The sequence below is a fragment of the Pleurodeles waltl genome, chromosome 12, assembly GCF_031143425.1.
Source record: "Pleurodeles waltl isolate 20211129_DDA chromosome 12, aPleWal1.hap1.20221129, whole genome shotgun sequence".
Lineage (NCBI taxonomy): Eukaryota > Metazoa > Chordata > Amphibia > Caudata > Salamandridae > Pleurodeles > Pleurodeles waltl.
This window is the reverse complement of record NC_090451.1, coordinates 616,527,142-616,543,429: the sequence shown is the minus strand read 5'-3', so window position 1 is coordinate 616,543,429 and position 16,288 is coordinate 616,527,142. Positions and strand designations below refer to the sequence as shown.

The 16,288-nt window shown below is 43.1% G+C and overlaps 1 protein-coding gene across 2 annotated transcripts in view; it reads left to right on the top strand.

The window, feature by feature from the left end:
- Nucleotides 1-16,288, top strand: part of NCSTN (nicastrin) — a 184,300-nt gene that overhangs the window by 104,867 nt on the left and 63,145 nt on the right. For both annotated transcript variants that reach the window (XM_069217917.1, XM_069217916.1), the window contains exon 13: nt 15,943-16,038. In XM_069217917.1, the coding sequence (XP_069074018.1) occupies nt 15,943-16,038 (96 nt within the window). The remainder of the gene's footprint in view (nt 1-15,942; nt 16,039-16,288) is intronic.

Sequence of the window (16,288 nt, the reverse complement as noted above, 5' to 3'; positions counted from 1 at the left end):
CTCTCAGATCCTCTGTATACTAAGGACCAACTCCTTCCAGACTCGTTGATAGTATCTAATGCCCGTAATAGGGCTAATTCAGAAACCTCAGCAGATGCCCCTCTTCCTGATAAAGAATCCAGGTTAATTGACGTTTCTGGTAAACGAGTAGCATCTCAAGCAGCTAACCACTGGAGCATAGCTAATACTCAAGGGCTTTGGCAAGATATGACAGAACCCATTGGGATGAAATGGAGGAACGCCTCCAACATCTCCCCAATAAAAAAAAAAAAAGAAAGTAAAGGCCAAATAATTGTTCAGGAGAGTACATTAATCTCCAACAACTCCATCAAATGTGCCCTTAGTGCAGCAGACACAGCAGCCAGGAGCGTAAATACATGTATTTTATTACGCTGACACGCCTTGTTGCGCTTATCTGGCTTCAAATCAGAAGTGCAACAAATTCTTTTAGATACCCGTTTTTACCAACAGCCTCTGTTTGGTCCACAAGTGAGCCAAACCCTAGGGAAAATGAAAAAAGATAACTAATACACCAAATCTATGGGGGCACTTCAAACTTCCAATACTAGCGGCTCCTTTTGGCACACCTCATACAAGCACAGCACTAAACCAACATCAACAGATGCCTCTACCTCTTCCTATAGACAGCAGTGTCAAACCTCCCCTTTAAGAGGATTTTACAGAGGATCCCACAGGGGAAAAATTTCAAAAAGGGTGTGGGAAAGGTCCCTCCATTCGAGCCACCCCCCTCTACGTCCATACATTGACTCGCTTTTTTTATTCCCCCATACCAGTTAACACCTGTCGGGGAACGTCTACATTAGTTTTTCCCAGCTTGGAAAATAGAACAACAGATTAATGGGTATTGGACATTATCCAAAATGGATATTGCCTGGAGCTCATCAAAACACCTCCAAACATACCACCACAAAAACACTAACTTTCCATAGACCATCTAGATTTGTTAAAACAAGAAGAGTACAGACTCTCTTTCAGAAAGGAGCTATAGGACCTGTCCCTCTTCAACAGCAAGATACCGGAGTCTACTCCCTATACTTCCTTATCCCCCAAAAAGACAGATCTCTTCCACCTATTCTAGACCGGAGACCTCTGAATCAAAACATCCTTTCGGAAACACTTTCATATGGTACCTCTACAGGATGTAATCCCTTTGTTAAAACAAGGAGACTTTATGTCTGCATTTGACCTAAAAAACGCTTACTTTCGCATTCCAATTCACCCAGCTCACCGCCAATATCTCAGGGTTGTTTTACAGGGAAGACATTGCCAGTTCAAGGTGCTTCCATTCGGAGCCACTACTGCACCTTACATGTTCACCAAATGTCTGTCTGTAGATTCAGCACATCTATGCAAGACTACTCATGTCTTCTCATACCTCAACGACTGGCTTATCAAAGCCAGCACATTGGCATTATGCCAGCAACACACAGGCCACTTTTCACCTTCTTTATCAACTGGGGTTCACAATCAACATACAGAAGTCACTCCTTCGACCCATCACCGGTTCAGCCATATTTGGGAGCTATCCTCCGCACACGGTAAGGGCTAGCCTATATGAATTCAGTCAGAATTGAGAACATCTCAATGTTGATAAAACCGATATGTTCCAATCAACGTATACCAGTCAGAACAGTACAACAATTCTTACAAATGATGGCATCCTGCATTGCAGTAGTACCATATTCAAGACTACATATGCGTCCACTGCTGGAATGGCTGGCGAGCCAATGGTCTCAGTCACCGGATCACCTACAAGATCTAGTGTTGGTAAACAGCCACACTTATCACTCTCAGCAGTGGTGGAACACACAAAACCTATCAAAGGGACGGCCATTTCTCATCCCTATTCACCAGATCATTCTCACAGCAAATGCATCTCTCACAGGATGGGGTGCACATTTGCAAGACCTCACAATCCAGGGGCTTTGGGACTCCAGCGCTCCAAGTAGTTGATGTGTAGTGTTGGATGTTTGAAGGCCTTTCTAGTTCACTTGACTGGCAAAATGGTATTCGTCCAGACCGACAACCGAGCAATCATGTTTTATCTACAAAATCGAGTGGGGTAGCAGGAGCGGCACACACTCTATAATTATCACACCTATCTCAGTTGATTTGGTGTTGAACAATATGTCACCTTAGTCACCTGTTACTGGAACACCTCCCGGGCATGGACAGATCTCTTGTTGACCTCAGCAGGATGCGTCAACAAGTCCGAGTAGGAACTTCACCCAGAGTCCTCCTCCTATACCTTCACAGATGGGGGTTTCCACACACAAACCTGTTCGCAACCGGAAACAATGTAAAATGCCCAGACTTCGCCTCCAGCTCCAGGCTCCCACACTTTGTCCTAGGGCAATGCTCTATGGATGAATTGGTCAGGGATATTTGCTTTTCCACCTCTCTCTCTTCTTCCATTTGTGGGTCGTAACCTCAGGAAAACTTTTCTCACCCTCCTTCTAGTGGCTCCTACTTGGGCTCAAGAACCATGGTTCACCACACCACTCGAACTCTCGATAGTGCCCCACGAGAAGCTTCCCTCAACCCGGATCTTCTCACTCAGAACCAAGGAACAATCAGTCACTCAAATCCAAAGGAACTCAACCTTGCGATTTGGCTCTTGAGGTCATAGAGTTTGGTTATCTCAACCATCCACAAGAATCTATGTCCGTTCTCAAGGAAGCATGTAAACCTACAACAAGAGCATGTTATGCGGCTAAGTGGAAAGGGTTTGTTTTCTACTACCGTAGTAAACACATTGACCCTTTCTATGCAGCTTTGCAAAATATTATTTGCTATTTAGTACACTTGCACACTTGTGGTCTAGCATATCCCGCAATACACCTACATCTAGCCGCAGGTGCATGACATACAACAGTTATCCTTATTTAAAGTACCAGTAATTAAGGCATGGAAGTTATTAAAAGAGTAATTCCAGCCAGTGTGCACTCGCACTAGCTTGGAATCTCAACATTGTACTTACCATACTTATGGGTCCACCATTTTAACCTTTACATAACTGCCCTCTACAGTTTTTTCATGGAAAGTAGCTTTTCTAGTAGCAGACACTTCCCCCAGACGTGTCAGTGAGCTCCGGGCAGTAACTTTAGAACCTTTCTTCAAAATACGCAAGGACAGGGTAGTCCTTTTTACTAAGACAGAATTCCTTCCATAGGTATTTTCAGCTTTTCACCTGAATCAGTCAGTTGAACTACTGGTTTTCTTTCTGCAACTGTCGTAGTTTGGACTCTTGCTCTGAGCAAGACTGTTGGTCTCAGGATGACAGTACTTTCGTTCGTAGGTGACTAAGTCTCTTCCTACAACTATTTGTAACTGTTGTCCAAACCTTACCGGCTTACTAGCAGTACCTCACCGAAAACACAATAGTAAAAGCTGATTTGTAGCAGTCGCTTACGCATGGACTCAAAATACAACATCTCAGGGTTGTCGTGGTTAAACGGAAATTACCCTTTTCTCACAGATTTATAATGTCTCATACAAACAAAGGCAATAACACAGATGCAGTAAAGTTATAATAGTTTTTATTCAACATAACTGCAATTTGTGATAAGTTGCATGAACTGCAATGATTAGGATAATGAATATACCAAGCAACAGTATAGTAAAGAGGAGAGTCATTGTTATAAAGACCCCCACCATTATGCAATATAAGATAAAAATATATGTATATGTAAAAGATGGAATAAGCCCTAATACCCTAAGGAGAGTAGGTCTAACCTTCTACCTAAAAAGGAAGAGCTGGGTTCGTTAAACCTAATCTGCCAAAACCTTGTCCATGAGAGGAGCCCCCAACCCTCGTTACCTTGGAATGAGGTCTCTATCTCAGACTCCGCAGGGACACGAAGACTGGATCAGTGTCAAGATGACTGCAGCATCGGTATCCGCGATGGTGGCGATGCCCTCTGGTCGGAATCCCTCTGATTATCTGTCTAAAAGTGTGTTGTATTTATACAGATCTACAAGGTCCCCTGTCATAAGTGTTATTCATAACAATAGATAACAGGCATGCTTGGGACGGCAATTAATATCAACAATCCCTCGAAAGTATAGAGAGGGAAAATCCCTAAGTATGAATGCCTACTGTATGTTTGTCTTTCGTGCTTGATCTTGACGCCTTGGCGCAGTGACACTGATAATAGAACCCATAACAAGTGGCCTAACTATAAACAAGGCCGCCATTTTAAAAGGAAATAAATAATTAAATGGACTAAGCCAGAGCAAGCTAAGTAGGTTAAAAGTCACTGGGTGACGGGGGCACGAGTTTACAAGCCTACGGCTAAGCTAACTCCTGTTAACCCAATAAAACAAACTAGGATTCACTACACCCTCCCCATTGCCGTAACAGGTATGATGAAGGTAAAGAAAACCCAATCGCTAAAAAGCTGCTACTGAACTAATAAAGCCAAAAAACTTCTGTGTTATAAAATTTGTTTCTTAAAAAACATTTCAGAGACTTTAATATCAACCATGACAAGTATAGCAAACTTATAGTATAATTGCTTTTTTTATTATAATCGGGAACTGGCAAGCTAATTCATCAAATTATGTGCTATATGCAGGATCTTGAAGAATGTAATCGAAGTCACCATTCAAGGATCTCAAAAATGAGTCAACATCGTCTGAAGTGAAATTGAGAGCTGGGCGGACAAACGGATCCACAGAGCAGAAGTGAGCCATATTCATCGGTGCATCGACACTCGCTGCAGCGTCCTCATCCATGTTAATTTGTATAACAGAAGGCTCATAGGTGGCCTCGCGGAGCAACCTCAGTCTCAAGGGGCATGACAGTGTATGAACCCTCATCGGGGACATCAGCAGTTCGTGGTCCACAGGAGATGTCGGTGCAACAGCAAGACAGACCATAGGCAGATGTTCAAAGAGACACCATATGCAGCGGAACACCGGTTGTACACACCATAGTAGAGGCCGGAATGACAATGACCAGTCAAACTCTAGTTCCACCAGCAAAGGTGTACCGAAGATCCGAACCATGCGTTCACGGCACAGCGGGGTTGACGGGAGCGGCTCCATTGCTCTGTGTCGCTGGAAAGAAACAACCACCGCGAATCAGAAAATATAGCAGTAGTAGTCCGCCAATTAAAGCCAAAATAATTGGAAAGCCACCAAACACACTGGAAAAGAGTGAATGGATGGCTGATGGGATGACTCCGAAGACAGTCTGGAAGATGGACACGAAACCAGACTCGACAGCCTTAAAGAAATGAACAATCCCAGTGGTGCTTGAAGCATTGAATATTCTCGATACCAACTCTCCAAAGTGTAAGGGGAAATCGGTATTTAAAAGGGATTGTATCTCGGCTGATGATCTCGCAACCTGGAGAGCATACGTCTCCTTTGCGGATGTCAAGGCGACCTGTTTTTGAAACAATAGCGCCTTCAGTCTACTCAAGTTGTCATAGTTCACATTAATAGTATCAATGTGGGGCCACATTTCAGATACTTGTGTATCTCGTGTGGGGGGAAACAAAACATGGCCACAACACGTAACGACCTTCGTGACTGAAATTGCATAGGCAATTCCAGGTCGCAAGCCGCAACAGCTGTCATCGCTCAGAAGAACATAACTCCCATTAGAAAGAACATGAAACACTGAACGAATCAAGGGGACGGGAGTACCCTTCAGAAAACAGGCCAAATTTGCGACCCCCGCATTGCAAAGACCGTGAAGAGACACCTGTTTGCATATCATGGAATGACGAACATTAGTCTCACATTCACTTCCACTAAGAAAGACCTCTTGTTCGCCGTTCAGACATCGATACTCAAAGGGCAACTCCCACTCTTCCTTAATAAAGCTATCTCCTAGCCATTCATATCGTCCCACTGCAAGATGTTTCAGGCAGCTTGAGAAACGAAACGTTGAAAATGGTAAAGTAATTATGCCGTGTAAGAGCCAGATAGTTGAAGGACTCTCTGCTACCGTGAAGGGCAACTTATCTAATTTTTCTACTTGAAGCAAGGTAAAACGAGCCTCTCTTTTAGCCATTGTCACTTGTTCCCCGGAAAAATTAAAAGCAGCGAATAGTTCACTCCCATTAAGGTATTTCCATGGAATGTGGCCACTTTTCAGCGTCTGTAATGCCCAACTCAGCTGCATGATGGAACGCAGCTGTGTTTGCCCATGATATAACTGAGACAAATCAGTCTGAGTGATATCAATAGCAGATGACACTATATTCGACAGGGAATAAATCCTGTTGGAAAGCGTGTTCATGCCATTGTCGACAACAGCCAATGTATTATCCAAATTCTCTTTATCAAGTTGCCGTAAACGAGCAGCAGCCTCAATTTGAGAAAGTTTCCAAATTTCATTATACATGGCATATAAAAACCGTTTCGAGCGTTGCTTTCTAGGACCTAATAGGAAATCTTGTAGGTCTATACTGTCAGAAAGAGTATTCAGGTGTTGTTTCACCGCTGTTAAGGTGTTCGTTTGTACCCATTGTTGGCACAGCTTGCCCACACTGTAAGTTGTAATTATACCAGCATGCTGACCTGACAAAAAGCGAGGGTCTGGTCTATGAATGGAAAAAACCCCTGAATAGTTCAAAAAACGCCTTTGACACTCATCAGTATCGGTGGACCATACCAACCATCCCCCGGGACTGGAAAGTGAAGAATTATAGTCACCACCCTTAACCAATGCATCTAGCCTATCTCCAGAAACATTTAAAAAGTGTTGCCAATCTTTAAATTTTGTCGGTGTAGGGATACTGGGCGTGTTGAGATCCTTTATTTTAGCTAATCCCAGACATGATGTCTGCTCAACAGTGTCATTTAAAAAAATCATTTGCACAGGAATTAAGCAAGCTCGAAACAAAGCCTCCCTACCCTGTATCTGCCAATCTTGCGTTCCCCATACACTCTTCAAATCGACAGTGTTCTTCCAATATTCATAACCCTCAATCGAAAGTCGGGAAACAAAGGGATCTGAATAAATCAGTTTGGTATCTGTTAGCAACAGTTTTCTAATGTGTGTCTTAGGTAATTTAAAATAATATGATTCAGCTTTCGTTGTATCACGCCCAGAAAAGTATGTGAATTTGTCACTATAATACTTTGGACTCCCCACCCGTGGTGTTGAACAATGTTCCCATTGCGTGTAGTTAAAAAGAGGCCTATATCTAGTTGCACGGTGCAGGTAGTGATGTCCCCAATTATTATAGCAGAACATTTCACCATAATTCATTGTAAAATCATATACATCATCACTTCCAAAAGCGGAGTAGTCCTTCATTTCAGTTAGCATGGAATCCACTGTTTGGACATCCCAATCATCAGAGACAACATTAGGTGTAATAACATCATACATAGAAATTTTGAACACGTATGGTATTTGAATTATCTCTGTAGGCCCGTATATATCGAACGGAACTTTGTCCCAAACAATCCCATCAGAAATCGGAATAGCTGTAATATTGACAGGGGACAAATCACGTCGGACCTTATGTGATGAATGATGCGGTGTTAAAATTACATCAACAGGCTCCACTGAGGAGCGATCAGCAATATAGTGACCATTAATTAGTAAAAAGAAAACAGTCACAAAACCAATCCATAAAAACAATGCAATAAATGTCAAACCGAACCAGAGATAGTTCCATGGATATATCAAATAGTTCTTTTTAAGCCATTGATAGAACTTGCTACCTCCGGAAAGTTTGTCAGTCTTAGTTGAGGATGAATTTGAAGAAAAATCATCTATGTCCACAAAATAGCCAGAGGACGTCTCCGCAAACACAGGACTCATTGAATTCCCATCCACTGTTCTAGGAGGTTCATGATTGATGACGTTACCAGTCGTGGAAGTGTTCGTGTAAAATACAGCCAAATCCTGCAGCGGTGTGTTCTCTGAAGTTGTTACAGGAACCAACAAAAGTTCATTTTCTGCCCTCCCCATGGTCGAGGAAGTGTCTGGAACAGCAGCTGACATAGTTGTATAGTCAGTAGTAGCGATGGTCATCCTAATATGTAGAGGGATGTCCTGTTGGGTAGTGAGAGGGGATCGGGAACTACCCAAGGGACCTCCTGGTCTACTGTGAAGAATCGGCCACATGGTGTAATTTGATGTCCTCAATGGAGATGAATCTGTTTGATTTGGAACCAGACAATGGCGGAAGGATGACAGTCCTGGTGCCTTGTATCCCCAAGACCGGTACAGGTGCTCTGTATGCGGGACCAAACTCTTTTCTCACAGCGATCTTCTCACGAACCAGATCCCCAACGTTAGGAATCCAGCCAGTCGAAGTTTTCGCCAAATCCCTTATTCCCAAGGTGGCATGGCTTGCAAATGATTTATCATCACGGAATTGTTGAAGCTCCTGTAAAACAGCGAGACGTTCTTTTATGTCAAATGGTGTTTCTGCTGCCACCATACCAGGGGCATCAAGATCGGGAACATACATAGTTGTCCCAAAGAGAACCTCATATGGAGACTTGCCCCTCAAGGACCGTCTTGGTAGATTATTCAGTGCTCTCTGGACCCCATATAGGTGATGTAACCAACTACGGCCTGAACCTAATACTCGAGCTGTTAAGGACTGCTTTAGATCACGATTCCGCCTCTCCACGACCGAATTTCCCTCGGGATGGTATGGTGAGGAGTAATGGAGTTCAACACCCATCGTCCTCATGGTGTCCCTGAAAGCCTTAGAGGCAAATGCAGGGCCCTGGTCCGAATTGAATACTGCAGCCGCATATGTACCGATAAAGATCAGCAAATCTTTTATAACAGTCCGGGCGTCAGCCGACCGCTGTGGCCATACCCACAGGAATCTAGAACAGGAATCTACAGCCACTAAAATGTATTTGTATGCACCATCAGGTTGCAAAGGATCACAGTGGTCCAGGTACACACAATGGAGTGGTTTGTCTGACACTAAGAGATGTCTGCTGAGGGCGTCTGATAGTCGAGCCCTTAATCTGCTGACAAATGTCACAGCAAAGGACATACTGTTTAGTCCGTCTGCATAGACCAGGCCACCAGTACCGTTGTTGTAAAATGGTGATAGTGGCCTGTATACCAGCATGTGCAGAAGCGACACCCTCATGTGCAGCTGTAATCAATTCCAATCTCTGATCTTCATTTGGGATCACACGATCACCAACATCTGGAATTGTTGCAAAAGCAACATTCTGTGCACTGATATGATATGTATAGTTCGTAGGGTATCCTTTCGGAAGGGGCTTGCCTGCAGCCGAGGCTTTAACAGCAAGCAGTATTTCATTATCCAACCTCGTCCGAGAACGAGTCACTGCAGCCACAGAAGCCGTAGCTACTGAAGCTTTGGCTGTTTCGTCAGCCAATGTATTACCGGCAACATGTATTCCTACACGTTGGTGCCCCAATGTATGAACTACATGGACACATGGCAGCTTATCCTTAAGATCAGCCACCCTTCCCCACAATATTTTGTGTTTAATGGTGTTCCCTTTAGAATCTCTAAACCCGTTCAGTATCCAATGATTGAGGTATTCATTGTATGACTGGACGCAGTAATACGAATCACAGACGATCAAAGTCTGCGTTCCTGGCTCTGAATGTTCGAGTGCCAGAAGAAGAGCCTTAAGCTCGGCCAACTGGGCTGTGCAGTCCCCTAAGGTCTGAGTGTACGTGTTATGAGGATGAAAAACTCCGTCTTCCATTACCCCGCACACGGCTGCGCAAGCTGCCGAGTATTGATGTTTAGTACCCACAGCCGGTTGTGCCGATCCGTCAGTGTAAATGATGGTATCATAACTGTCTATTGGCAATATGTGTAAGGGAGCGGGGTACTCCTGTTCATACTGGAGAAATTCTTGTGTCTGAAGTCTGGGGTCAAACACATAATCAACATCAGTGGCGGTCAGAGATGTTGCCCATTGAATCCAGCGTGGATGCAATGCCTTAGCGTTAGGAACGCTCGCTTTAGTGACAGCCTCTAAGGCCGGAACCGGGGAGACAACAACAATGCGTTTCCCCTGGGCAAGCGGTCTCTCCTTTATGACGGCAATCTGAACTGCCGTCAGAATTTTTTCAGTAGGAGCAAAACGTTTTTCTGCATTGGAGTACAAATGTGATTTGTATGCTATTGGCACCGTGTCACCCTCATTAAAAGTGACATAGGTAAATCCTAGGGCACCAGCTATTATTCTGATGACCAAATTTGTTTTATTGTCCCGTGTGTACAAGTGTCTAGCTTCTAGCATGTCTCGTTGTATGTCCCTTAGGATGTGTGTGTGTTCAATTGTCCATCGCCTGCCAGAATAATTGGGCTGAATTAAGTCATATAGTGGTTTTACGCGTTCAGCATAATCTGGAATATATGTTCTGCCAAAATTAAAGAAACCCAGTAATGACTGCAATTTCTTAAGCGTGTTCGGAGGCTGTAGCTGAGCACACTTCTCTAGGAAGTGCGGGGCCAGGCTCTTCCCCTCGTTTGATAGTTCATATCCTAGGAACAATACACTAAGAAACGCTATCTTGCTTTTCTTAAAATTAAATTTATATCCGAAGGTGGCAAATCCCAAAATTATCCGATCGACCCTTGCAAGATGAATGTCAAGGGTGTCATCAGTGAGATAGATATCATCCACATATGATAATGCCTCGGGATCAAGCTCCTGTAAGATTGATGTGACACGGGCCGAAAACAGTCCTGGGCTGTTTTTATAGCCTTGTGGTAAACGACAAAAGCGTTTCTGAGAACCATAGGAAAATGCACTTAGGTCTCTACTTTCATGCGCTAAATTCTGGCAGAAAAAACCATTAGATATATCCAATGTAGTTTTTTATTTTTTACGCACTATATTATTTATTAGTGCTGTGCTGTGTGAATTTTGTATAGCATAAGTGCGTGCATGATTATTCAAGTGCCTATAATCAACCACTATTCTATATGAATGATCAGGTTTCGCAACGGGAAATAGCGGATTATTCATTGCCGATGTACAGGGCTCAATTACTCCCTGGTACTCAAGTTGTGACAGTATCTCTGTCACTGGAGCTTTTGCTTCATGTTTAACAGGGTATTGTGGCTGCGGGTGTGGTGTAGATCGAACGGGAATAACATGGCATGGAGAGTCTTTGTCCCATCCTACATGATTGCGGTATAATGCAGGTGCCTGCGCTAAAGCCCATTCTGCAGCTAATGCTTGTTTGTCTGTCTCCGGAACAAGATCGGAGAAAGAAGGCAAAATGACATCTTCCCCATGTGGGAGCATGCGGACATGTTCAGGTGGCCAGTCTCTCTCGGCCAACAGGATATCACTAGTAAGTTCATCCCAGAATATTACACTAATAATGCGTTCCACGTCTCCCTCTATCTGAATTGTTAAATCAAAAACCCGATCGGGTGGAAGTACGCGGCCATCCGCCGTTTCAACTGCGATGTAATCGCTAGTTGCTGTCGCATCCAGATGATCTTTCAGATTCTGGCGACATATCGTGACCTCTGCCGCGCTGTCCAACAGAGTCACTGCCCACTTCTCGTTCCTCAACAGTGTTCTCAATACTACTGGCATTTTTAATGGTCAGTGCAGCCACTTTTTTCTTTTTAAATTGTGGCTTTTGTTGAGGAGTCTTTTCTTCTTTTTTAACAATAGACTGTGGCGAGTCTTTCTTTTCTTTCATGTATTCCGGACGTCGATCTTGACGGCCCCCTCTCTCGCTACGTCTATCCGGTGCGTCCTGAAAGGAACGAGAAGGACGTGAATCAGTATATCTGTCTGGAGTTCTAATGTTATCCCTATTTCTGAGATTATATCTCCTTTCGTAGTACTCCGGATGAGGAGAATCAGCTCTTTTGTTTCTCCTATCCTTGAAATCTTTTTGTTTGTCCCAGCGCTTCTTAGAGCCCTCCTGTACCTGCTTCGTACCTTCCTTATGGGTGGTACTTGGTATGTCCAATTTTTTAGGTTTGGCTCCCAGCCCATCCCGTCCTATACTAGTATAGGTATCAGATATTATTCTTGGTAGCTGCCTCTCTTGTTCCTGGTGTGGAGTTTCCCGGAGACGCTGGCGTATCGCCAGTGCTACTGCTTCCCCTTTAATATTACTCAATATTATCGAGGAGACGGCGTCAAAATTACGCATCAATTTCATCCCCAGATCTAGGGCTGGTGCAGCCCCATGCTCATTTTGTATTTGTTTCAATACTTCCGGCAAATTGGCCAGTGTAGGGGTACCATGCGTGGTAGTATAAACGGCAGCGAAGACTGTACCCCAAGTGGCACATTCATCAACCGAGGGAACCATCCCGAATGGCAAGCACATAGTGAGCAATCTATGTTTCTCCTGTGGCCCCGTATGGGGGAACACAGCTTCCAGCTGATTTGTTTTCTGAGCAATCCAGAACGGTATTTTTTCTCGATCCGAGGGCACTTTACCCATAATGGTATGCACCGTTTGTGGATTAATCCCAGTAGCCAATTGATAACCACCAGCTACTGGCGGTGCTGGACGCGCTGGTGTAGTGTTCAATGTTCGCATTACGAACTGGACTAATCGTCTATATAATGCCACTAATTCATTATATAATATCCTTAAATCTACAAGCGGCATAGTCTGAATGCCTGGATGAGGTGTATATGTGGCAAACATGGGTTACGTCGGCCCTTCATTACTTAAAGGACCTAGCCTCACCCGCCGCAGTATATGTGGTAGGGCCCCTTCAAACCAGTTTTGATGCTCCTGATATGTTAGCGATATTTCATGATACTGGTATGCTTCATACCTTACGGATACGTCCGCAATGTCATAAGTGTGAAACGTGAGCGTTCGTTGGTCAGCCTCAGGAAAGGCAACCCAACAGTAAAATGTTTCCGTTTGGTAAGCTTCTGTTGCTTCTATAATCAAAGTAACTTCCCCGCCCTCTTCTGTAAGGCCATGCTCTAATAAATGTGTGTAAGTGCTTGTCTAGCATTTGCAGGAATGGCTATGTTATTAGCCATAGTTGTTTAGAGAAACGGAACACCAAAATAGGGGAAGTTTTTCCTTTTGTGAGTTCGAGCTCGAACAACCTACAGCCTAAGCAGGTGTTACCTGTTTGGCCGAGGATTCTCCTCCCAAAGACCACGGACGTCTCCGTATAATGGTACTGAGGGTACCTGTTGTCTGTGAGACCGTGATAGTCAGGGTATCCGTAAATTAGTGCCTAAACACCATCGTTGGTGGCGCCATGTCGTAGTTTGGACTCTTGCTCTGAGCAAGACTGCTGGTCTCAGGATGACAGTACTTTCGTTCGTAGGTGACTAAGTCTCTTCCTACAACTATTTGTAACTGTTGTCCAAACCTTACCGGCTTACTAGCAGTACCTCACCGAAAACACAATAGTAAAAGGTGATTTGTAGCAGTCGCTTACGCACGGACTCAAAATACAATATCTCAGGGTTGTCGTGGTTAAACGGAAATTACCCTTTTCTCACAGATTTATAATGTCTCATACAAACAAAGGCAATAACACAGATGCAGTAAAGTTATAATAGTTTTTATTCAACATAACTGCAATTTGTGATAAGTTGCATGAACTGCAATGATTAGGATAATGAATATACCAAGCAACAGTATAGTAAAGAGGAGAGTCATTGTTATAAAGACCCCCACCATTATGCAATATAAGATAAAAATATATGTATATGTAAAAGATGGAATAAGCCCTAATACCCTAAGGAGAGTAGGTCTAACCTTCTACCTAAAAAGGAAGAGCTGGGTTCGTTAAACCTAATCTGCCAAAACCGTGTCCATGAGAGGAGCCCCCAACCCTCGTTACCTTGGAATGAGGTCTCTATCTCAGACTCCGCAGGGACACGAAGACTGGATCAGTGTCAAGATGACTGCAGCATCGGTATCAGCGATGGTGGCGATGCCCTCTGCTCGGAATCCCTCTGATTATCTGTCTAAAAGTGTGTTGTATTTATACAGATCTACAAGGTCCCCTGTCATAAGTGTTATTCATAACAATAGATAACAGGCATGCTTGGGACGGCAATTAATATCAACAATCCCTCGAAAGTATAGAGAGGGAAAATCCCTAAGTATGAAGGCCTACTGTATGTTTGTCTTTCGTGCTTGATCTTGACGCCTTGGCGCAGTGACACTGATAATAGAACCCATAACAAGTGGCCTAACTATAAACAAGGCCGCCATTTTAAAAGGAAATAAATAATTAAATGGACTAAGCCAGAGCAAGCTAAGTAGGTTAAAAGTCACTGGGTGACGGGGGCACGAGTTTACAAGCCTACGGCTAAGCTAACTCCTGTTAACCCGTTAAAACAAACTAGGATTCACTACACAACCTGATGCAGTTGCAGAAAGTGCCCTGCACACATAAGATGTTAAAAGAGCGTTAACGTATTATATTGACAGAACTAAAGAGTTTCTTAAAACCAAACAACTCTTTGTTGCTTTTTCACCCCCTCACACAGGGCAGCCTATATCTAAATCAGGCATTTCAAGATGGATAGTCAAATGCATTCAGACTTGTTATGCAAAAGCTAAAATAACTTTGTCCACACCTTGTAGAGCTCATTCTACTTGCAAGATGGGAGCATCTATGGCATTCCTAGACAATACACCAATAGCTGAAATTTGCAAAGCAGCTACATGGTCCACTCCACACACCTTAACTAAACATTACTGTGTGGATGTCTTTGCACACCAAAAAGCTAATATTAGACAAGCATTGTTATGTGCACTTTTTCAAACAACTACAGCATCCCAGGTTAGCCACCGCTTTCTTTTTGGAGGGCACTGCTATACGGTCTATGCAGAGTATGTGTATCTACAGCCACTCATGGATTGACATTTTTTTGGTGTGGCTCACACTCCATTCTCACCCGACTGCCGGTAAACACTCTAACCATGGAGTCGATGGCCATGCACATTAACACTGAGGGGAGGAGTCACTTTACCTTGTGACTCAAGAGACTTCTTCGAAGAAATACAACTTGCAAACATCCGGATCCAATACTAGATGGCAGAAGTATGCAGAGCATGTGAATCTACAGCACTACATGCCATGAACAGATGTCTACAGAGTAAATAACATAATCCTTACTGTTCTTAGCTCCACAGCCTTTCCTAGCATAACTGCATGATCTGACTGTTAGATCAATGTAGAATTTATATTATTTTTGCGATAAAGTGACCCTGTACCTCCTGTTTTTCTTCCATACTACTTTGCAGTGATTATCAAGCATAGCTCAAACAAGGGTCTGAACAGCATCAAAGTGCTGTACACTGAAGGTTCAGTTGAGTTAAGAGTATGGAAGGCTAGCACAGCTAACACTTTACAAATGAAATTGGAAACCACTAAGATTGATACAAATTTTTTAACTTTAACTTGTTTTTGTTCGTGAAGGTGCGCTGGAGTGGCATGAGATGTTGTTCAGCTTCTCATAAGTTTAAATTGATAAGCGTGTGCTTTCACAGTAGGGAATTTTTATCCTTTTGAACTTCGAACATTGTGCTGTAAGTAGTTTTTTTGTTATTGACTTACAAATTGCATTTTTGCTACGTCTAAATTTCTACTTTCAAGAAGTTGTTATTCATACATGTTTTGGTTATTCTTTTCATTAAAGGGAATTGTCATCACACTTTTTCTTTATGAATTATTAATCTCCCTCTAATTCTATACCACATTGCAGTGTAATTCCATGTAGCGTTATGTCAGTCTAGTGAGTTATATAATATAATCATTTAAATCCCAATTCGGTAGTACAATTAATATGCATAAATTCTTGAAAACAAGAGAAAAATTCTAGCTACTGTATCTATGATGATGACAAATCTTCACATTATTTGATTTCTAAAAGTGAGATTTTGGCCATCAATAAACACCATAACCGTTTTTCACAACTAATGCTAGTGCAGTTCTGTAATCTCTTATAATCCTTGCTTTGCAGGAACTAACTGATGTTGCCACGCTTGTCGCAAAAGGCCTATATCAACTTGCGGGAGGAAATAGTACATCGTCTGTTATCAAAGCGGATTCTAAACTGGTAAACTCCATGTTTCAGTTTGACACTTAACTCAATTTCTTATTTTTCTTACTTGCCATAAGCCAATATAAAACAGCAGTGAAGATGTTCATGTAATCCTGCACATATGTATATATTTGAGGCTTGCAGAGTACATACTTACAGTTGTTGGTTTCACTGAGCTGTATAGGACACACAATAAGTATCATCAGTATGCCCAGACCTGGGTCCTGGGCTCACTGTCTTGGGAACCAAGCTATACCTGGCTGAA